The sequence below is a fragment of the Panthera tigris genome, chromosome B1 (assembly GCF_018350195.1).
Source record: "Panthera tigris isolate Pti1 chromosome B1, P.tigris_Pti1_mat1.1, whole genome shotgun sequence".
Lineage (NCBI taxonomy): Eukaryota > Metazoa > Chordata > Mammalia > Carnivora > Felidae > Panthera > Panthera tigris.
In genome coordinates, this window is record NC_056663.1 from 136,604,249 (window position 1) to 136,628,239 (window position 23,991).

Sequence of the window (23,991 nt, forward strand, 5' to 3'; positions counted from 1 at the left end):
ACTTTGGCTCAGGTTATGATCTTGTGGTCTGTGATTTCAAGCCCGTGTAAAGCTCTGTGCTGACAGCTCAGAGCCTAGAGCTGCTTCGGATTCTGTGTCTCCCTCTCTCTCGGTCCCTCCCCTGCTCGCACTCTGTCTCTCTCTGTCTCTCTTTCAAAAATAAATATTTAAAAAAAAGAAAAAGTTTCTAGTCTCTCTAATGGCAAAATTTTTCTTCCTCTATTAGGTGGAAGATGAGCACATTTCTTCAAACACATTAAACTCTGGGTCCAGATCCAAATGAGCAAGGCCAAGAGACTGGTAGCACTTTGCTGTCTGTGTGAGCCCTTCTTTCAAGTTCCTATATCCTGTCTTGAGATGTGCCTTTTCTCAGGATGACTAATACTGGAAATACTTCCTTCAAGGGTAAAGCCCACTCGTAACACTAGGGATGGTTACACCCCTAGCAAGACAAGTGCTGGCATATCTGCGGGGGATATGTTCTAAGCCTCCTAGTAGATGCCTGAAACTGTAGATAGTACTATACCCTACATATACTATGCTTTTTCTTGTACATACATACCTATGATAAAGTTTATAGTCACAGTAAGAGATTAACAATAGCTAATAATAAAATAGAAAAATGATAGCAATATACTGTAATACATATATAAAAGTATATGAATGTAGTCTCAAAATATTGTACTGTACTCACCTACTTGTGATGATGTGAGATGATAAAATGCCTACACAATAAGATAAAAGTGAGGTGAGTGACGTAGGCATTGTGATTTAGCATTAGGGTTAGGCTGCTACTGACCTTCTGATGACATGTCAGAAGGAAGATGTCTATTTCTAGACCCAAGTTGACTTCAGGTAACTGAAAATCAGAAAGTGAAGCGACAGATAACTTGGGGGACATTGTTATCAATATTAAAGATCAGAGCATTACAGAGAATCCTCTACTTCTATCCTTTTAATTATATAAAAAAATAACTATTATAGGGGCAAATAAATCTTGTTGCCAGAGGAAAAGTAATTGAACACTGCCTACCACCAACAGATGATTTTATTGGTTCATTTTTAACTTTTAGGTGGTTTGACATTATCAATCACTTCATGCATCATATGTGAAAAAACTTAGGGTGTGTTCAAAGTGATACTGATCTATATTCCCTTATTAGAAATCACTGAGTATCAACGTATTTTGGAACTGAGGACATTTTGGACTTAAGAACATGTATACATAATTTTAAAAACTTTTTCTTTTAAAACCAACTTTAAGGGGTATAATTGACATATAATAAATTGTATCCATTTTAAGAATACTCAGTGAGTTTAGGCAGTTGTATACCCTCATGCAACCACCACAGCCAAGGTCAAAAACATCCCATCATTCCAGAAAAGTTCCTTTCAACCCCTTTGGCCATAATGAGACCCCATAATCAAACACATTCATATTTCTGCACTGGCATATATGTATACTTACACTAAATGGTGTAGAATACTAATACTTTATGTCATATTGGGCAGGTTTTTCTCCTGAGTTTGTCATAAGCTTATAAAATAGTTTTCAAAAATTTTGGATGTTGAGGGGCACCTGGGTAGTTCAGTCAGTTAAGTGTCTGATTCTTGGTTTCGGTTCAGGTCATAATCTCACAGTTCATGAGTTTGAGCCCTGCACTGGGCTCCATGTTGACAGTGTGGAGCGTGCTTGGGATCCTCTCTCTCTCTCTCTCTCTCTCTCTCCCACTCTGACTCTCTCCCTCTCTCAAAAATAAATAAATTTAAACAATTAAAAAAATTTTGGATTTTGAAACTGTTGATAAGGGATTACGGATCTGTTTTAAAAGAGTTATATGATAATGAAAAGAAACAAGGTGATAATTACACTTATATAAAGGTATAAATTGGTTGCTTGTATAGAGACATCTGGACTTATGACAAATGGACTCATGAACCTCTGGGTAAACTTGTGGAAACTAAGCTATTTTAAGAAAATTTTATTAATAGTGTATAGTTTGTACCTAGCAGTATACCTGGTACATAATAGCCTCTGAAGAATCTTTTGGAAACTAATCTATTTTCAGAAAATTTTATTAACTAATATATACTTTGTACCTAGTATACCTGGAACATGATAGGTACCCAGTAACACATTCATTTTGTCTTGATAATGCTACCCAACTCATACTTCTTTGGTACCACTTTCTTGTCTTTTATTTTAATTTAAAAAAAATTTTTTTTTAATTTTTACTGGGCTCCATGCCCAACATGGGGTTTGAACTCATGACTCTGAGATTAAGAGTAACATGCTCTACTGATTGAGCCAGCCAGGCACCCCTATATCACTCTTTTCATTCCCTGTATTGATATTTTCCTCAGAAGGTATCTGAGGGGAAAAAAAAAAAAACCTCCCTTATTCATTTAAAAATCTCTAATTTTTCTACCTGTTTATTGTCTGTCATTTCCTCTAGAACTGTGCTGTCCAATATATAGTCATCAGCCACACATAGCCATTTAAATTTAAATTAAGTATAATTAAATAAATAATTAGCTACAGTAGAGCCACACTTCAGTGGTCTGATAGCCACATGTAGCTAGTGAGTACTGTATTAGATAGTGTGGATATAGAACAGTTCCACCATTGAGGAAAGTTCTATTGGACAGAGCTCCATCTTATTTACCACTTTGTTCCCCATGCCTTTCACGGTGCTTGGGATCCAGTAGATGATCAATAAATATTTGCTGAATAAATGTTTTTAGTTCATCTGTAAAAGCCATCATGCAAATATAAAGCAAAGATTCCTTTTTGAAATAGAAATGTTTGAATAGCAATCACTCTCAGGAGCTAAAATGCTTTCTCTGAAAAAGTAAAAATATTAGATTATATATTAGGTTGTACTGTAGCTTTGATTATTAATAGTTTTCAGTCATTGAGTATTTACTACATTCCAGGCACTGTTGGAAGTGTTTCATGCATAGTTCCTCAGTATTCTTTACAACAACCATAGGATGTCTACATTATTTCCAATTTACAGATAAGGAAACTGAGACATGCGTGAAAAGTAACTTGCTGGAGATCTTGCAGCTACTAAGTAGCAGGGCCAGAATTTGGGCCCAGGCAGTCTGGCTCCAGATGCTAAGCAATTAACCCCAACATTGAGCTCTTCGTGATTTTTAAAAAAAATGTTTATGTATTTATTTTGAGAGAGAGGGAGAGAGAGTGGGGGAGGGGCTGAGAGAGGAAGAGAGCGTCCCAAGCAGGCTGCGCACCGTCAGCACAGAGCCTGATGAGGGGCTGGGTCTCACGAACCATGAGAACATGACCTGAGATGAAATCAAGAGTCTGATGCTTGACCAACTGAACCACCCAGGCCCCCCTGTGATTGTTTTTAATAAGGACCACTTAGTCTCTTCTTTCCAGTATTCAAACGTCTATTTTCTTTTTTCTTGTTTAGTTGCATTTAGCTAGGACACCCTAGAAAACATTACATAATAGCTGCTATAGCCCTGCATCCTTGTCTGGTCCCTGACTTCCCCCATTTCACACTAAGCTTCCCCCATTTCACACTAAGGTATGATGTTACTATTTTCTGATGATTATCTCGATCCACTTAAAGAAATGTTCTTTTATTTCTAATTTACTATGAATTTTTAAAATTCAGAAATGGCTGTCGAATGTTATACAATGCATCCCTAAAGAATATCATTTGGCTTTTCTCCTTTAATAAATTGTCTGAGTAGATTTTCTAGTGTTAAACCACCATTCTTGGAATAAACCATATTTTGCCATGTTATGAATTCTTTTTAGTATCACACCACTGTTTCTGATACTTTAATACTCAACTGTCTGCAACAAAGTCATGGTGAGAACAGAACTTCCTCCCTTTGGGTACTGTTTGTTTTGGGTTTTGATATTAGGGTTATGCTAGCCTTGTGAAATAAACTGAGAAATTTTCTCTCTTTTTTGGCATATTTCCCTAGAATCCAGCCAGGTTTGGGTACTCCGTCTCAACTTCCTTCTTCCTTCTACAATTGTCGTACGTAGTACCACCAGTCACTTAAGTTTGAGAATGTTTTCTCAGGCTAGCTCCCAAGGGTCCTCATAAACTGGACTCACCATCTACTGATCCCCAACAAAGACTGTTTACCATTCAATTTTCTCCCTTTCCTTGCACAGGCCACAAACATTCTGGCTTCCAAGCTTTTGCTAATTTCATGCCACTTGCCTTGCCATTGAGTTTGCCATGGTAGATAAAGGGTGGTGTTGATTTCTGCTGAACTGAACTAACATTTGAGGTGGGAACTGTGCAGCTGCTTGACACCTCTCTCTTTCTTAACCCTCAAAATCCTGGGAAGCTTTGTTATTTTTATTTTGTAGATAGGTAACGGAACTTGATAAATTGCTATACACTAACGTATGAGGTGCCAGAATTTAAAACCAGGACTGCTTAATTCCAAAGCAATTGGAACAACATAAATCTCACCTCGTCCATTTTGTTTCCTGGTCATAGTCTCTCACGTTGATTTGTGTATGTCTTCCGTGCTCCATTAGCAATTATGGACTGTACTACACCATTTAACATTACCTTGTTTTGTATTGTTTGTTTCATCTGTGTAGTTCTTGTCTCGCACAACAGTTATTAACTGTTTATCTGGCTCCACATTTGGCTGCCTTTTATTTTTTAATAAAGGACAATGGGAAAAATAAAAGAAGTAAAAGGTGACTAAATGCAGTAATTTTGATTGTGTTAGTCTTAGCTACACATTGCAAAAATCCCTTTCAAAGTAAGTTTAACTCTGAGTGGTCTCCCAGGGACTTTTTAGCGATCCCTGCAAAATTAATGCCTAAAAACGAGAGATGACATTTATGAATACTGATCACCGAAGCACATTAAACAGTGACAGTTTGCTGGAAATCACACCTACAGCACTGACTTCCTAACATGGAAAGCTAGAAGATGCGGCAGTCTCTCAACTGCAGGCGCAACCCGGCTCTCCCCCTCCCAGCTCTGCCAGATGGAACTTTCCCTGCGAAAGCTTTGACGGAACGCCCGCTAGGAGTCACGTGGAGCTGGAGCGTACTCCCGCGCCTTGCGGAATGACGCGAGGCCCGCGTTGCCAAGGGGAGGGGCAAGGCGCCGCGGAAGGGGCGGGGCGAAGGAAGCCAGCCGGGGAGGCGGGGCCGGTAGAGTAGAGGGGCGGGCAGAGAGGGGCGCGCGGGCGGGGAGGGCCCGGCGTATTATGGGATGCGGCGGTGGAATGGCGCTGGGCGCGTGATTTTGAACAAACCCGGGTCTGTGTCTCGGAGGCGCCGCCGCCGCCGCGGCTGCTGGGAGCCTAGGGAGCGCGGCTCGAGGAGCAGGCGGCGGCGCCGCCGGCTTTGGTAAGTGTCAGCTCTGGGGGTGGGGACATCTGGGCGGGCGGGAAGGGGGCGCCGGCCCCCACTGCGGGTGGTGGAGCGGGCGGAGGGCGCCGGACCGCCCCTTCTGGGAGCCTGGGCTGGTGGGTCTTGGCGGAGAGCGGGAACCTGGCGCCCGGGGCTGCCGCGCTTCATCCCCGGGCCTCAAGGGGCGGGAGACCCCTCCCGGCTCGGCCTCTTCCCGCCTGCACCCCGGAGGGCGGCTGTCACCCGGCAAGGCCGGCGCAGGGGCGGCCGCCCGCCCTTCCCGGCAGTCTGGAGGAAGAGTTCCGGCGGCTGTTGACACGCACCTTGCGTGGCCAGAGTAGCAGACTGTGTCAGCCCTGGGTTTCTGGGAACCGGTTTTGCTGCTGTGTCATTTTGTCCCAGCCTCTCCTTTCCTTGCTGCCCGCCGCCCCGTTCTTCCTGCGCCCCTTTGTATGATCTCTTATTCGTGTGTGTCCGTTTTCCTCGCGAAGCCCACCATCTAAATGTCATAATGTCCCCGAGGTGCACGGGGAAAGGGAGCGGGCCGGGACTTAGCTTGGCCAAGCAACGGTAAACACCAAGCACAGTGCGGATGGACGGGGCTTGCGGGGGGTGGGGGTGGGAATAAAGTTTAAAGACGAAGAAACTGGGAACACTTGAGACTCTCATCCTAGTCTAGCAGGCTGCATAGGTAAAGAGCAATTGGGCTGGGTGGTAGATAGCACTAGTCTAAAGCCTGAATCTACTGGCTTTTATTTGGAGTTGTCATTCAAGAAAGATAAGGAAATGAAATGGTTTTTTCAACTTCCCCCTTACTTAGACTAACTTTTAAAAAAGACAGTAGACTGACCCTGTTCTCAACCTTGAAATTCAGTTTGCTCATTTCAGGTAGATCTTTCAGAGCATATACTGTAGTTCAGTAGTAGGTTTAGAATTCAGCTTTTGAATGGGCGATTAGCAAATCTTTCTGAAAATAAAAAAGGTAACCAATTTAGTTTTTTGTTTTTGCTTTTTAATTCTGGTCTTGTCACAAGCCTTGCAGCTTATGGTTTTGTGTTATTTCTAGGATGATTAAAAACTGCTTACGTTCTTTTTTAGTTATTAATCCGCATAAGAGTAGCTGGTGGGAAAGATGGGTAACTCTGGGGTCTTGTTCTAAAGTAAGCTGTTTATTTTCTCTGTATTGAACAAATATATCTGCGGCAGATTTTTTTTAAATTTAGTGACTTAGATCTTAATATTTGGCAAATAATTTTTGTTTAGAGGTGTATTTCTTGTATTTTAGAAATTGTTCATTCATGATTAGGATCGATATATTTTAAACCTACTTGGGCTTTGACGCCTTAAACCAGTGACAAATTGGAAGTCAATGTTCACGGACAGAAATGATCGGATGAAATTAAGTGAAGAGAGAAATAGTTGAAACTTTATTTTTAAAATTAGTCGTCTTGACCACATTATCAGCAGGAGGATCAGTGCCTGTAATTTACAGATGTGACGGGGAGATAAGACATGCATATGGAAATGGATCGCTCTGTCAAAGTAGTGCTGAAGTGGAGGAAAACGTCAGTCAGTCGGTGAATGACATTAAAGGTCTTAATCATGTTTTTAGTATCTGAAATGAGCACAGTGAATAAAACGCATTGCTTCATCTGTCTCAAGTTGCTTTACTGAAAATGAAAGTGTTTGTGGATTCTTCATTGTCCTTATGCCGCCTTCCGTGTGGCTTTTGCTCTTCAAAACAAAAATATGCCGGACTTGGGACTCAGCAGGTAGAGCGACTTCCTTTCGCGTAGCTGCCGGGCCCGCAGAAGCACCATTTTTCGCTGTGGGGTGAAAGGTCTCGGCGTGGGCTGTGTGTGCGCTTGTATCTCCCTGTGCATTTGAAGGTTGGCGGGGCGGGCGGGAGGTTTCCCCGGATATGTGGGTGTGCGCCTCTCCGGAGGGGAGGGCTGAGGAGGGGAGGAGGAGGAAGGGGGAGGTTACTGGCGGCGGCGGCGGCGGCGGCGGCCCGGGCTCGGGCTGTCGGGGAAGCTGCTGAGCTGTGATGGTGATGACGAGGTGAAAATGGCGGATCTTTCGAAATACAATCCCGGCCCCTGACATACCAGAGGCGGCGGCGGCGGCGGCGTCGCCACCCGGGCTCCCTCCTTGGCCCCCGGGTCCCCTGTAGCGCTCGAGTTCGGGCCGACTGGGAAAGGAAGCGGCTGGCCGGAGCTACCGTGCACAGGCAAAACAAGCACCGCCCGGGCTCGGAATTGCCCGGGACCTTCTGGAGCCCCCACCTCGGAGCCGGAGGGAGGAGAAAGCGGCAGCCGCTGGAGGTAGAGGGGAAGGGGGTATCCGAGGGCTTCTCTGCACTGAGATCTCTATTATTTAGCGGGGTGGTGGGTAAGGGAGGAATTGCGTTGTGGATCAAGGAATGACTAGTCCAGAGTGCAAAGAATCAGTAGCCTCGTAATGACATCAACATTATTCTATGAGTGTTAAGAGGGCTCGAGTTTGCTCTTATACCTAAGGCTGCTGCTGAGGCCTAGAGGAACCACTAGCACTTATCATGATTTCCTTACTTAATATTTAAAACATCCACTGTGGCGGGTGTTGGTATGGTGATGTTCAGTTTTATAGGGGTCTATGTTTCTTTAGGGAGGCAGAGCATAGGCATTTTATTCTGCATTTAAGCTCTGTGTCTTAGATCGTAGTCTGTAACTTGTTGGGGTGTGGATGCTCACATTTTTTAAACATGGACCAGTTTTGTTACAATTAAAAATGTTGTCTTTTTCTTTTATGGCTCTGTCATCCATAGAGTGACCCCTTTGCCCCTGCCGTTTGGCAAATAACAATTAAGAAACTGTCAGTCATATTTTATATCCATGTTTTTCCCTGCCCCCCCCCCCTCCATTTCATGAATTTGGAGACTAAAGTTATGGAATATTTTGCAATATGTAGATTTTATAATCCAAGGGAAATACAACTGTGGGAGTTCTATTTTGACTCACAAGTTTTACCTTTGTTGTTAAGGAAGTTGTGATGGCTGGACATTAAGTTGGTAGAGATGAATAGAGACCTCTGCTTTTTTCTGAATACTGGACTTGTTAGCTCTTTGTTTAAAGAGCTGGAGCATTGGAGTGATTGACTTTATGATGGCCAAAGTTTAATTTTGTTTGGTTACCTAAAGATCCAGGTATGTTTTAGATTGTGCTACAGATCCCTCAGGAGTGTTTCTGCTTCCATACACCAGTAGTGTTACTGAAAAGTTACATTTGAATCAAATTTTTATACATTAATTTGGGCCCTCTAGTTTTCCCAGCTTTTGTAGTGGAAGGTTGGGTTCAGTGACGTTGAATATATGAGCCTGAACAGAGAAGTGAGTATTTAAGAAATACCCACTGGTAATGTTTATGATTAGCAGTAATTTTCCTTATCCAAGTGTCCTACAGAGAGATGATGTCATAGAATGACATACAATATCATACATCATGTGTTTCGTTCAGAGGAGAAATATTTTGTGTGCATGTGTGTATGTAGCGTAGCCATTTATTTGGCTTTCACTCATTAGAAGAATAAGGGACCAAAAAAATTTTAGAGGAAATAACTGTGGAGGTACTCAGAAGCTTTAGTGAATGAATTTTTTTGTTAATCATTTGATGTTCTTGTGTTATCCAGTTGGGATTTGGTTCTGTTTTTTTCTTACAGCTTTTATGTTGCAATTATTTGGTACATGTCAGTTAGCTGCTAAGTTAGTAGCAAAACTCAGAATTTAAAAAGTAATTAAAATAAAGAGGGAGATTAAAATGCTTTTTCATTGGCTTTTCTTTTAATCACAGAGGACCATTGTCTTTTTTGATTCTTTGTGATTGTCTTTAAAGGCCAGTTTTCACCTTGTTACAGTTAGAACAATTTGTCTATTACTAGTTAGAAGTATGCTAGAAAGAGATGAAGAGTTATGCTACTGGAGATAGCCTAGTGTCTTTTTTTTTGGGAAGAGGAGCATTATAGATTTTCATTGCTTATTTCAAGTGTTACTATTGGATATCTTTTATATGTCATATACTGTGCTAGGAATAGAGGATACCTCAGTATCATCGTCTCAGGAAACTTTCAGTTTAGGAATCCATGGGAGATAAAGTTGGAAGGATGGATTAGGTAGAGCTTTAATGCAGAAGACCTTGAGAGTTACAGAAAATTTAATTTTTTTAAAGTTTTATTTAAGTAATCTCTATACCCCACATGGGGCTTGAACTCATGACCCTCAGATCAACAGTCATATGCTCCTCCAAATGAGCCTGCCAGGCACGCTGACAGTTACAGAACATTTTTAAATAGGAGAGTGACAGCCCCAGAGATGCACTCGAGAGAGATACGTTCTGTAACTTTTCTGTAGAATGTGTTGGAGGTTAAAGGAGATGGAGGTAAAGATACCATAGTAGGTTCCAAACTTCAAAGATTTAGCAATTCTTGGTTGCAGTGGGAAGGAGATATAATAAAGGTATAATATGCATGTAAATTACAGATTAATAGTTGTATGAAGAGACATCAAAGATGATAAGATCTTAAGCCTTGCTGTTTGGTAGAATATCGAATGTGGTACACTATTAACTCAAATGAAAATTCTTTTCCTCTTGCTCCATCTAAATCATAGTAACCCTGCAAGTAAATGGAGGCTTAGAGAGATTACTGCTTGGGGTTACATGTTAAACAACTAGGAGAGCCAACATTCGGAAATGAATCTTTCTGATTTGAATCCCCATGTTTTATCCACCATGTTAGTCTTAAGCATGAATAATATACATATACGTAGTTCTTCTTTAAAGGGAAGAAAGTGTATAGGTCCTTAGTATTGGCCTAAATAGTTTTATTAAAATATTTAATTTTTAGATGTATATAAGCATAAATTCTTTATGTTTATTGCTTTTAGTAAGTGTAAAATGCAAGTAGATTTATAAATGAAATAGAAACAAAACTACAAAGCCAGTAAAACAAATTAAATTTAGGGTAATGGATGATTTTTTTTTTTAACATTTATTTTTTGAGAGACAGAGCACGCACGAGCAGGGGAGGTGCAGAGAGAGGGGGAGACACAGAATCTGAAGCAGGCTCCAGGCTCTGAGCTGTCAGCACAGAGCCTGACGCAGGGCTCGAACTCACAAGCCATGAGATCATGACCTGAGCCAAAGTCAGTCGCTTAACTGACTGAGCCACCCAGGCGCCCCTGGATGATGTTGTTTTGCTGAAACAAACTCTTTCTTTGCATAGTGAATATACTATTGCCCGCCTTGGCAAGGTGTGCAGTTTTCTGTATACTGTATATCCTGTGATATACCACTTTTCTCTGTTTGAATGCTGTAAAGCTTTCCTCCTTAAATCACAGATGGTTTGGCTTTTACTTAGCATAAATATATCATTTACCTTGTAAGACCCTTCTGTGCATTTTTTTTTTAGACTACCCTAATTCTAGTACCATTGATTGTGAGTCTGAGGTGGTTATTCAGATGATCCAGAGTACACTATTTAAAACATATTATCAAAATGAAAATATAGACTTTTCAAATATTCCTCAGGAATAGTCTAGTCTTCCCAGTTTAGTTTGAGAAATGTAGTTATGTACTTAGTTTTTTGAGCTGTCAGTGTTTGATTTTAGAAATCCGGGCTAAAATCCAGATGTTATAGTTAACCAGTTAGTGCTGGTGGTAAGATTTAGGTACAAAAGTATAGCTCTTATTGCTCAGATATTTTTGTCTAATCTGACAAATTATTCACCTGTAATATGACGATAGGTCACCACTTCATAATGTTATATGCAAGGATGAAAACATTTGTTCACCCAGGTTGTCCTTCACCTATAATTAAGAAAGTAACAGTGTTTCAGCACTGATAATATTCCATGAGAAACTTTTTATTAGAGTGCATGAGTGGGGGAGAGGGACAGAAAGAGAGAGAGAGAGAGAGAGAGGGAGAATCCGAAGCAGGCTCCATGCTTAACACTGAGCTTGACACAGGGCTCAGTTCCAAAACCCTGGGATGATGACCTGAGCTGAAATCAAGAGTCAGATGCTCAACCAACTGAGCCACCCACCCAGGTTCCCTTCCGTGAGAAACTCTTATAAGATGTAAAAGCATAGAGCATTTGCCATTTCTGTCTTACGTTATTTTTTATTTTATATTTATTTATTGTAATCATTCACTATCCTAAGTCAAACCCTCCATAAATCTCTGTCTCGAACTAATTACTGTAATAGCCTTCTAACTGGTCTCTCTGCCTCCAGTCCACTAAAATACTGAGATGAAGTTAATCCTCCTAGAGTACAACTGTGATCATGCCATTCTACACTTGATCTTAGCCAAAAGGCCGAGAAGCGATGTGATCATGCCATACTATTGATTTCTAAGCTTTGTCAGGGCAAGATCTTTGGTTAATTATCCATAATGCCCTTACAAAGTTGGGAAGCAATAAGTATTTGTTAATTAAATGACTGATAAAAATTTTAAAATGGTTAAAAATTAAGAGAACCTTATCAATTTTAAGATGAATATAATTGCAGAGGGTATTAGTTAAAAGTTAATTCTGAGTATTTAAAAACTTATTTGAAAAGGAATTTCTCAGTTTGTGCCTTGTGAACTTGTTATTTTAAGTGTTGTGAAGTCTTAGAGCATTATATAAACCTGTCTTACTCAAATAGACAAACCAAAGTTATCTTTCAGACCCCAATGTAAATAATGCTAGAATTTTAGATGATACCTCTTCTCCATGATTAAATGATTCATTCTTCAAGTTTGTATTGAGAAGTTATTATGTGGCAGCTCTGTTCTAGGCATTGGAGATATGGGATCCAGTGATGAAGACAGACAAGTCCCAGTCCTCATGGAGCTTGCATTCTAAAGAAGTAGGGGAGGAAGAATCGGACTATAAACAGATACTTTCTAGTGGTAAATGCTATGATCGAAATACCAGGGTAACGTGACAGAGTGCCTAGGACAGTGGAGATGAGAGTGAGGGTGCTTGTTAGGTAGAACTTAAAATGTAATATAATTGGACATATTAGAAATCATTAGGTTTTCTGAAATCAGGAATTTTTAACTCTCATTAGACTTAAACCATTCAACCATGTTCAACTGTGAGAAGGAAAAACTCAATGTATGGCTTCCAGAATTGTACCTTGCTTTTAGAACTTTGTTTTATGAGCAAAAAAAAATATTGGAGGCATGAGGAATACATTGTATGTTCTGTCTTCTTTCCTACTCTACCTTGACGTGTAACCCTTTGTACAGATGAGGTGAAGTAAAGCTCCTCAGTCCTCTTGGCTTGTGAAAACCCTCTCTTTTCTTGGAGTGGTCCTCAACACAGTGGTGATGAGGTTGCATGTGCTAGTACATATCTTCCATTCCTAAGGGATAAAATTAGAGTGATGATTCATGTAGCTACATGGCCAAACCCTTTCCTGCCATGCCCGCAGCTCCTTTTCAGAGTTTCTTTTAGCACAGGCCACCATGCCTTGCATGTGACCCTGATTGAAACAGATATAGATGTCTAACTATAAAGCATTTATCATAGTCTGCTCAGTGGCTTTGAGGTGTGCTGGCTCCAGAATTCTGCAAGGCCCTGTACTGCATAGAGACTGGCCAAGTCAAGCAGACCTTTTCTTTCAACGTTTTTTTTTTTTTTTTATTTATTTTTGGGACAGAGAGAGACAGAGCATGAACGGGGGAGGGGCAGAGAGAGAGGGAGACACAGAATCGGAAACAGGCTCCAGGCTCCGAGCCATCGGCCCAGAGCCCGACGCGGGGCTCGAACTCACAGACCGCGAGATCGTGACCTGGCTGAAGTCGGAGGCTTAACTGACTGCGCCACCCAGGCGCCCCAAGCAGACCTTTTCTTGTTAGAAGTTTGAACTTTACTCCTAGTTCAAGGGAGACTCTAATCCTGTCATTCCTAGTCTTTTTTAACAGGACAAATAAAAAGACATTCTGAATAGCAAGCTTCAAAATATATGAAGCAAAGATGCACAGACAAGGAGAAAAAGAAAAATCCACAATCATATCTAGGGATTTTAACAGTCTTTCTCACTAATTGATAGCAGAAGAAAAAGTGACAAAATAGAAGATATGAACAACACTATCAACCAACTTGATAGAATTGACATTTGTAGAACACTGCCCTCAGCAACTGTAGAATACATGTTCTTTTCAGGTGCACATGCAGTGTTCACTAAGATAGACCATATACTGAGCCATAAAATAAGTCTCTAGTTTGAAATAATGGAAAGAGTATCACATTCTTTGGCAATAAATAGTAAATTAGAAATCAGTAATAAGATAGAAAATCCTCAAATATTTGGGAGTTAAATAGCATGTCTTTATTTTTCCGTGGTTCAAAGATAAAATCTCAAGGAATATTAGAAAATATTTGAAGTTAATAATAATAAAAACATACTGAATGCAGCTAGAGGTTTGGGGCAAATTTTTAATATTAAGTGTTAATTTAGGAAAGAAGAAAGGTTTAATCTGTGAAACTAAGAATTTTAGACATACTTTTTTCTGGGAAGAGCCAGATAGGAAATAATTTAGGCTTTGGAGGCCATGTAAATCTGTTTTATATAATTTATATATACTTTTCCCCCCAGCTATTTAAAAATATAAAAACCATTCTTAGCTGGAGAGCAGTAAACAGACAATGGGCCTGATTTGGTCTGTGGACTATAGTTTACTGAACCCTGATCTTTGCTTCCATCTTAAGCTTCTAAAAGAACAAATTAAACATAAAGCAAGTAGAAGGAAGGAGATAAAGGTAACAGTCAATTAAATAATAAATGGACAAAGAATTGAGAAAGTCAGTGAAGCCAAAATGGTTCTTTGAAAAGATCAATAAAATTGATACATCTTCAGCCAGACTAATGAAGGAAAAAAAGAAAGAAAGAAAAAAACACAGAAATTACCAAAATGAGGAATGAAGAGTTGACATTTCTACAGACATTAAGATGAAAGAATATTATGTATAATTTAATGCTAACAAATTTGACAACCTAGAGGAAATAAATTCCTTGAAGGACACAAACTACCAAATAGCAAAGGTCACTGAGTAACCTGAATAACCCTATATCTACCAAAGAAATTGAATTTATACTTAAAAAACAAGAAAGATTTATGTCTAGATGGACTCACTGTTGAGTTCTAACAAACACTTCAGGAAGAAATGGTAACAATTCTATGCTGACTTTTCCTGAAAATTGAAGAGGAAAGAATATGCCCCAACACATTTTATTAGGCTAGCATTATCCCTGACAGCCACTCTAAGAAAAAGAACTACATACCAGTGTCCCTCATGAATGCAGACAAAATATTAGGAAATAGAATTCAGGGATATATACAAAGTATAATACACCATGACTAGGGATAGGGCTTATTTCGGGAATGCAAAATTGGCTTAATAATAAAAAAGTCAATATAATTCAAGGCTAAAAGAGAAAAGCTGTGTGATTATCTCAATATTTGCAGAAAAAGCATATGACAGAAATATCCATTTATGATTGGGGAAAAAAAAGAAACCAACCAAACTCCACAAACTGGAATATAAATATGCTTCCTGAACCTGATAAAGGGAATTTGTGAAAAACCCACATCTAACAAATGAGATTGGTAATAAGGCAAAGATGTCTGCTCTTACCACTTTTATTAAACATTTTACTGGCGGTCCTACTCAGTGTAGTAAGGCAAGGAAATGAAATAAAAGACACACTGACTGGAAAGGAAGAAATACAGACATTATTCTCAAACAGCATGGATTGTGTTTGTAGAAAATCCTAAAGAATCTACATCAAAAAACTAAAGTTAATAAGTGAGTTTACCTGGGTTGTAGGCTACATGAACAATATGAAAAAAAAATCGTTGTATATACTAGCAACAATTGGAAAATGGAAAAACCAATTGCAATCCATCAAATAACATGAAATGCTTAGGGATGAATTTATGTGCAAGACATGTACATTTGAAATATAAAACATTACTAAGATAAGTAAGTAGAGAGATATACTGTTGGGAGACAGTTTTCCATTGCTCTTTGCATTCCTGCACCTCTGCAACTGAGGCAGCAACTGCCCTTTTAAATGATCATTTCTAGGATGTTTGTATAGCAAACAGCCTTGAATGATAGAAATAGTGACTCGTGCTGTAGCCAAGGGCAGATTTGCTTTTTGTGCAGTATAATAAAGATAATATCTTCTTGTGGACAAAAGGGCAGGTGTGCTTCAGCCCATTACAAATGAATCAGGTTCTCTGAGCTCAGGGTTCTCAGTTGTGATACAAACATGATTCTCTCATGTTCCTACTATACTGTCATAAGTCCTGTGTCTCTACCTAGGACTACTGTGTGGTCTGCCAGTATCTGTGAAATGGTAACAGGAAACTTAGTTAGCTTACAAAGAGGGTCTGAAATCTCAGATTGCTCACAGCTCTTGGCAGTTTGGGCCATGAAAGTGGAGTGCTGGCAGAGACATAGCTTTATGAAAGAGGAAGGATGAGAGCCATGTCGACTAGGTTAGGGGATATGAAAAGATTCTGGCATCTAGTAGTGAATGCTGTCACCCAAGTGGTGGGCAAGGGTGGCAGGGGCAGGGGGAATAAGTATTCCAGTGTTCTGTCTCTTAATGGATAGTTAGGGTCTGAACGGAGAGCCCAAATGGTGCTTTGATTGTTGTACACTCAACTCCATAGCCCCAGCTGAAAGGCAGTGTGACTGTAGTCACTGAGTTAAGGATCCCGAAAGCTGAGATATTGGTGTCAGAGGATATAGAATTTTGGGTGAATTAGAAGTTTGTTTAGTTGAGTTGGAACTGTGGGTACTTGAAACTGAAAGTAAATTCATTGCCAACCCATATCTCCTTCTGTGACTTGACTTCTCCCTCCTCCTACACCTTGACTTCAGGTGCTTCAAGGAGAGGGATGAATAGAGGTTGGGCAAAGATCTCCCTGTCCTTAAGCGGGGACCAAAGGCCATACCCACATGTCTAAATATACTGGTGGAGATTCAGAGCAGGGAGTCAAAACTTCATGGCTCTGGTGGATACTGTCACCCAAGTCGTCATCCTGCCTTATTCTGTGGGGAATAGAATGTGCAGATGCAACTGATGGGCCTTGGGCACCGTTTGCAGTAGGTAAGGGAAGCTAATGTGACATGATGGGTTGGGCCCTTTGTTGTTATGTACTATTGTGACTCCCATTGCTAAAGACATAATTGGTGTCGATGTTTTTACATGTCTACTTTAAGTTCCCATAAATATCTGAGGGGATTCTCCTGATCAGAAAGAGCTGCATGTAGAGAAATGTTAGTACTTTGAAGTCTCAAAATGCTAGTCATTCCTTTGAGCTACAGGTTATTGTGACTGATGATTTTATAGTATATATAAAGAGCTTATCCAACTCAATAAGAAGACAAAAAAAGCCAGTATATTTTTTTAAAGGCAAAAGATTTTAACAGACACTTTTCAAAAGAAGATGTACAATACACTGCATATATAAAAAGATGCTCATTGTTATTAGTCATTTGGGCATTGCAAGCGAAAACCACAATGAGATATCACTTCACACCCATTAGAATGGCTAAAATTAAAAAGACTGATAATACCAGTTGTTAGTGAGGATGTGGAGCCGCTGGAACTCTTGCACATTGCTGGTGGGTGTATACAGTGGTACAGCCAAGTTGGGAAATAGTTTGGCAGTTTCATGGAAAGTTAAAAATAAATTTACCTTATGACCCAGCAAGTCTACTTCTTTGTCTTTATTCAAAAAATATGAAAATATATATCCATAACAAACTAGCAGTGTTATTTATAAGAATCCCAAACTGGAAACACTACAGATGTCCATTCACAGGTGAATGGATAAACAAATTGTGGTAGATTCATATGATAGAATATTACTCAACAATAAAAAGGAACAGAACTTGTGGTAAGTGAAGGAATGAAGATAAATTTCAGTCGTACTGCATGGTTCCTTTATGTCACAAATACATAATGTATGATTCCATTTATGTGAAATCCTAGAATGGGCAAAAGTCAAAACTAATCTATAGAGATAGAGTAGTGGTTGTGTAGGATGGGATGTTTGGGGTAGGGGATTGACTGTAAAGGAGTAGACTTGTTTTTTTCTTCATTTAAAAAATACCAGTGGTAAAAGTTTAAGGCAATGTAATTTTGTGATTAAAATTATGAACTTTGGTATCATAAAACATATCCTGAGTTTGAGTCTGGGCTCTATCATTTACTAGTTATGTGACCTGGGACGGATTTTATAATCTAAGTTTCTTCATCTGTAATATGGGAGTGGTAATGATACTGTCTCAGAATGGTTGTGAGGATAAATTGTGCTATCATTGGCAAACACTCAATAATGATTAATTTTGGCCCTATTAGTATCTGTCAGTGCTAATAATTATAATTTGTTGCTCATGTCTGTTAATCTCAGAATGGGTATTGCATTTTTGTATTTTAAAAAATGGGAGAAAAAATGCTGATTAGGTTTCTGTGGATCTTTAATGTTGTATGGGCAAGCAACATTACTATTTAGTCAGTCATGATCATGATGTAATGTTTAGATAAGGGTACTGACTTCTTTATTGGAAGTTCTACATAACCTTTGGCTAAAAGCATCACAATTCTGGGGTGCCTGGGTGACTCGGTTGAGTGTCCGACTTTAGTTCAGGTCATTATCTCATGGTTCATGAGTTCAAGCCCCACATCGGGCTGACGGGCTCACTGCTGTCAGCGCAGAGCCCGCTTTGGATCTCTGTCCCTTTTCTCTCTGCCCTTCTGCGCGCATCTGTCTCTCAAAAATAAACATTAAAAAACATTAAAAGTAATAAATGAAAGCATCATAGTTCTGATTTGTTCGTAATCTGCTTTATTATTATTACCACTTTTTTTGTAATGAGACTGGTTTTTACGCCTTTTAAATGCTTTCTTTTTTGACATTTTAAATGGCCAAGGAGGATTTGAGAATCTTTTTTCCAAATAAAGTTGTTTTTGGTATGAAGTTAACTGATCAGACTTGAGCCAAATAAGTCATTTCATCTGCACTTGCTGAGATGGATTACTCTGGAACTCCTTTAACATTATTTTGAGTATTTAATGGATTTTTATAGATGGCAAACTACCCTCATTTTAGGACCTAGCTCCCTAGAGATTTGAAGATATTTTCCAATATTTGTTTACATTTAAGTCTTTCTTTGTGTGAATCAGCAGTTTTCAAGTTTGTCAGTAGTTTCAAGTTTGTCGCTCAATTATACATCAGTAATAAATAATGATTTTGTCACTTGCATTTTTTTAAATAATTTTTTTTCTTAAATCTGTTTTGAAAATTAGTAATTTATTCATTTTCAACTTTATTGCAGCACCTGATCAACTTTCTAGCTGGAGAACGATCATGGAGGTGGTGCCAGCTGAGGTGAATAGTTTGCTTCCAGAGGAGATAATGGACACTGGTATAACTTTAGTGGATGATGATAGTATTGAGGCTGTTATTGTTTCATCCCCAATTCCCATGGAGACAGAACTGGAAGAAATTGTCAACATAAATTCTACTGGTGACTCTACAGCCACGCCCATTTCCACGGAACCAATCACAGTGTACAGTAACCACACTAACCAAGTTGCAGTGAATACCACAATTACTAAAGCAGATTCTAATACCACAGTGAAACCAGCTTTTCCAAGTGGCCTTCAAAAACTTGGTGCTCAGACTCCTGTGACTATATCAGCCAATCAGATTATTTTAAACAAAGTATCACAGACATCAGATCTTAAACTTGGCAATCAGACCCTTAAACCAGATGGACAGAAGTTAATTTTAACAACTTTGGGCAAGTCTGGTTCACCAATTGTTTTAGCACTACCCCATAGCCAACTACCCCAGGCTCAGAAAGTTACAACTCAGGCCCAGTCAGGAGATGCTAAGTTACCACCGCAGCAAATTAAAGTAGTTACCATTGGAGGGAGGCCAGAGGTGAAACCTGTCATTGGTGTCTCAGCATTGACCCCAGGAAGTCAACTGATTAATACAACAACTCAGCCCTCTGTGTTACAGACCCAACAGTTAAAAACAGTACAGGTAAAAAAAAAAAAAAAAAAAAAAAAAAAAAAAAAAAAAAAAGAAGGGGGCTTATTAATTCAAATGCATGTTAAAAATTAAATTGATTCTTAGTTGTGTTTGTAGGGTAATTAAATGCATAGTTGTTATTGAATTCTTTTGAATGTTGCTTTTAGTAATTTTGTGGGTTTCTTTTTTTTTGTAAAATTTGATATGTCTAATGCTTTGAAAATGTTTGCTAGAGGACTTAGAGCAAACTTAATTTTTGTTAAATTTCTAATTTAGTGTATCTATAGCTTTTTCCTCATTTTTAAATGTGACTTAGAACAAACTTAATTTTTGTTAAATTTCTAATTTAGTGTATTTATAGCTTTTTCCTCATTTTTAAATGCATTTTATTCTCAGTAGTAGTTTGATTGCAAGTATGCTCTGCTGGTATAAAGATACCAGAGTTGCTGCTAGGCTGTCAAAAAATCATTCAGACATAATTTTTTTCAGTTAACAGATGGCCAAAGTCTAGGAAAACTTGCTGCTCTGAGAAACCCTTGGAGCCAGCAATAGTACATACTAGCCAGCGTGTGCCGCCTCTTTGCAGTTTACTGTCCATTGCCATCACTCGTGTTTGCAGTGTGGAAGAGGCAGTGTCACATGATGGAAGGTAACATATTGGCTTTAGAATTGGACCAGCTGGATTTGAGTGACCTCTGTGCTACCCTATCACCTGTGGAACTTTGGATCGGTTACTTCTCTGAGTTTTTTGCTTTAGCTGGAAGATGGCTATTTGATCATGATGGAATACATAGTAAAAGATAGTACTGATGTAGTTCTCAAAACTTCAAGGATCCTTCAAAATGGTTCCTATTGTTAGTATGAACAGGATCCTAAGATAGAAGGTTAACAGAGCATACATTCAATGGTTCCCAGTTTTTTATGCTCAAATAGGCCTTTTGAGGTCACCACTGCTCTTAAAATAAAATGATCCACTTAATATCAGGAAACACAAATGCATTCCCTGTTTGAAAGGTTCTCTTCCAGAAAAAAGGAGGTGTGAGTTAGAGAACTCATGCAGGTATATAAAGCAGTAGGAAGATTTAAGGAACTATCCACACTCTGCTGATATTAGAAATAATGTTTTGGTTATTATGTTGGCAAAATAACTAGAAGCTTATTTTTCTTGGGTTTTTTATTTAAGCACTTTGTATGATTTCTCAAACCTTGTAATTTGCCCATGTTCCTCCTGCCACTATTAAATATTTAGTGCCCTTTTCTTTCTTGTTCATTATCATCTGTCACTTATCTCTGACTTCCTTTTACTTCTTTTGATGAGAATCTCTTGAATGAGATATACTAATACCATCAAGCATCGTGTTGTCAAGTATCTTGTCTTTTTAAAATCAGTTTTGAAACTTGTTTTTATTAGTTTACCAGAGTTTATCTGGCTTTGGAGATGTGGATCATAACCACATTCACAATAAACTGATAATGAAAATCAGAATGTCATTTTTTTTTCATTTATTAGAGCAATGTATGCATGCTGTTTCATGACCAGTTTACTTGTATCTACAAGGTTTCTACTACAGTCCCCTAAGTACTTACAGTGAAAGCATTTATTGTTAATTTTATAAAACCTGATTCTGTTTATTAAAAAAAGAACTTCTATTTTAAAAAAATAACAAAAACAGAAGAAACCCCAATTAGAATATTGTTCCACTTGTCCAGTTATTTTTAGGCAAATCAGATCTTTCCAATTCAAAAGTAAAAAGCTACAAAGCTCTAAAGCCTAGAAAAAAAAATAAATAAATAAGAAGCTACACATCTATGTTTCCTCTTTAGGCACCAGAATATGTGATTTAGTATTACACGGTGTATATGATTCTCTGGTTTTTTTCCTAGACAATCCTCAGCGTTGTCTTAAGTTTAATCAGAGTATTGAAACTGTTAGGGTATGGACAGCAGGTAAGGGTGGAAGAAGGAGACCCATCTTGAAAAATGAAGGAAAGAGGTGACAGTTGAGGCCAGAGGCAGTAACAAAGAGGTATAGTTCACTTAATTACAGATATATAAACACATTCCCATGTTTCTTGTGCGTAGTGTGTAAGAGTAATTAATAACTAACAGTTTGGAGCAATATAGCTCCTTATTAGTTGCTGAATCTATATAATACAATGCCAATTATTACCTGCACGTATTATTTGATTATATAGTGGGCTATATTTGTAAATTTCCTTTTTTGATTCATTTTTGTCTTTGTTGATTAGATAAATTTATTAAAAGTGATACTTTATGTTTTGTTTTACTTAATAATTTTGTTCTAGAGTAGTTTAGAATTTATAATACAAATTATTATAGTTCCTTGAAGGAACTATAAACTGTTATTTTCAACAATGAGCCACTAAAGAAATGTAGCCACAGGGGCAAATTGGAATTATTCATTTGAATAATTAATGTGCCTTTGGTTGTATTGTTTACATTTTTTCCTGATTGGTAAGTATTCATATAGTCATATGATTGTGAAAATCAGTTAAAAATGGAGAAATACTCTAAGCTCCTAAAAGAATGTTTATTATAAGACATGGGTTTCTAAGAACATCAATACTTTTATCTTTAGAGATTATTAATAAGTCAATAGATGACATATTCTGACTTATTTTAGAATTTAGGCCTGTAAATACATTTGGGAAATATATCCCCTTTATGTCTCCCAAATTGCATCAATGGTTATACATTTATTTGGATATATCAGTTTTGCAAGCTGGTTATTTTTTTTTTTTAATTTTTAATGTTTATTTATTTTTGAGAGAGAGAGAGACAGAATGTGAGCAGGGGAGGGGCAGAGGGAGACACACACAATCCGAAGCAGGCTCCATGCTCCTAGCTGAGCTGTCAGCACAGAGCCTGATGCAGGGCTTGAACTCATGAACTGTGAGATCATGACCTGAGCCAAAGTCAGATGCTTAACCAATTGAGCCATCCAGGCGCCCCCAAGCCGGGTATTTTTTTATACAGTAATGGATCTCCTTGTTTTGTTTTTTTAAAAAATGATTTATATTTCATTTATATTTTTTTTGTCAGTAACATGTTGATTGTAAGAAAGTAATATATTCTAAGTATAAGGTAATGTATTATTTAGTTTATAATTTGAGCACAACGCTGATATTTTTCTAGGTCTGTGATCCATTGCAGCTTCTGGTATGCTTATGTTATTCAAATTGGTCGTGTTTATTCATTTAAAATTTTTTTGTAATGTTTTTATTTATTTTTGAGACAGAGAGAGACACACAGCATGAACGGGGGAGGGTCAGAGAGAGAGGGAGACACAGAATCCGAAACAGGCTCCAGGCTCTGAGCTGTCAGTACAGAGCCTGACGCGGGTTTCGAACTCACGGACCGTGAGATCATGCCCTGAGCCAAAGTCGGACGCTTAACCGACTGAGCCACCCAGGTGCCCCTCGTGTTTATTCATTTTAAGTCTTTATTTCCAATAATAGCAATTTCAGGGCCTTAGTTTTCATATCTGACAAAATATTTAATGTCTCCCCTATCATAACTAAATTTCTGCTTTTAACTTTTAGAAGAAGCTATATCTTTGCATACATTGATAATTTCAATATTAAAACATTGATAACTCTACCCTCTTTGACTTGAGAATTTTAGTTCAGGTGAACAGTATGCCAATATAACTTAAGATCAGGAATGAATAAATATAGACCCTACCTTCAAAGAATTGATAGTCTAATAAACAGTATTTTAGCAAATGGTATTTCTAGAGGCTTTGTCTTCAGAATAGTCTGTTTTGCCAAACTTGTATCTTTGTATCCTAGGATATTAACTTACTCAGTTGTTTATTTATCTACCCTAATATATAGATCTAAAGCTGAGGATCTAATCATAAGCCTGTCTTTAATGTGTGTTCATATTTTGCTTCCAGGGGCCAATGTAATTGCATTTACAGGTGGCTTCATCATTTGCACTATGCTTTCTTAACTGACTCTATCTTTTTATTACTGAATAATTTGTTATTTTGAGAAAGAATATTGCTGTCATGTTTTATTATTGTTTATTATTAAGTAAGCATTATTAAACATTAAAATTATTTTTAAATACTCTTTTGGTTTTCATCATATGCATATTATCCTACAGACTAAAGTAAGGATTTACAATAAAATGCAAAGGTATTGCTATATATTGGCTTAAGAATGGGATCATATTAGTATTTTGATGAATGGCTGCATTTTAGATGTTTTTAACATTAATACTTAGATATATTCTGTTAAATGAGCCGGTTTCATATGTACTTCTGTATATCAATCTTCTGTTTAATTTTGACTGAATAGGTGTTTTACAGAAACAAATGGCCTTCATAGTTATTTATATATTTCAGATTGCTAAGAAGCCTCGAACACCAACCTCTGGTCCAGTAATCACGAAGCTGATCTTTGCAAAACCAATTAATAGTAAAGCAGTTACAGGACAGACAACTCAAGTATCACCACCAGTCATTGCAGGTTATATTTCTTTATAGTTTATTAAGCTATATATTCACC

The 23,991-nt window shown here is 38.3% G+C and overlaps 1 protein-coding gene and 1 long non-coding RNA gene across 6 annotated transcripts in view; one reads left to right on the plus strand and one right to left on the minus strand.

The window, feature by feature from the left end:
- Nucleotides 1-694: 694 nt before the first annotated feature.
- LOC122237998 lies at nucleotides 695-5,959 on the minus strand. The gene is made up of 4 exons (XR_006216908.1): nucleotides 5,695-5,959; nucleotides 4,470-4,657; nucleotides 800-859; nucleotides 695-725 (listed from the first exon to the last, which is right to left on the minus strand). It is a non-coding gene; the product is annotated as an uncharacterized LOC122237998 (long non-coding RNA).
- LIN54 (lin-54 DREAM MuvB core complex component) overlaps nucleotides 5,222-23,991 on the plus strand; it is a 68,800-nt gene continuing 50,030 nt past the window's right edge. Inside the window, exons 1-3 of one of the 5 annotated variants that reach the window (XM_042984268.1) lie at nucleotides 5,222-5,368; nucleotides 18,753-19,468; nucleotides 23,829-23,952. In XM_042984268.1, coding sequence (XP_042840202.1) covers nucleotides 18,785-19,468; nucleotides 23,829-23,952 — 808 coding nt within the window. In that variant the 5' untranslated portion in view covers nucleotides 5,222-5,368; nucleotides 18,753-18,784. Of the gene's footprint in view, nucleotides 5,369-7,395; nucleotides 7,696-18,752; nucleotides 19,469-23,828; nucleotides 23,953-23,991 lie in introns of those variants that run through there. The other 4 variants (XM_042984266.1, XM_042984269.1, XM_007074742.3 and 1 more) reach the window with 4 other exon arrangements.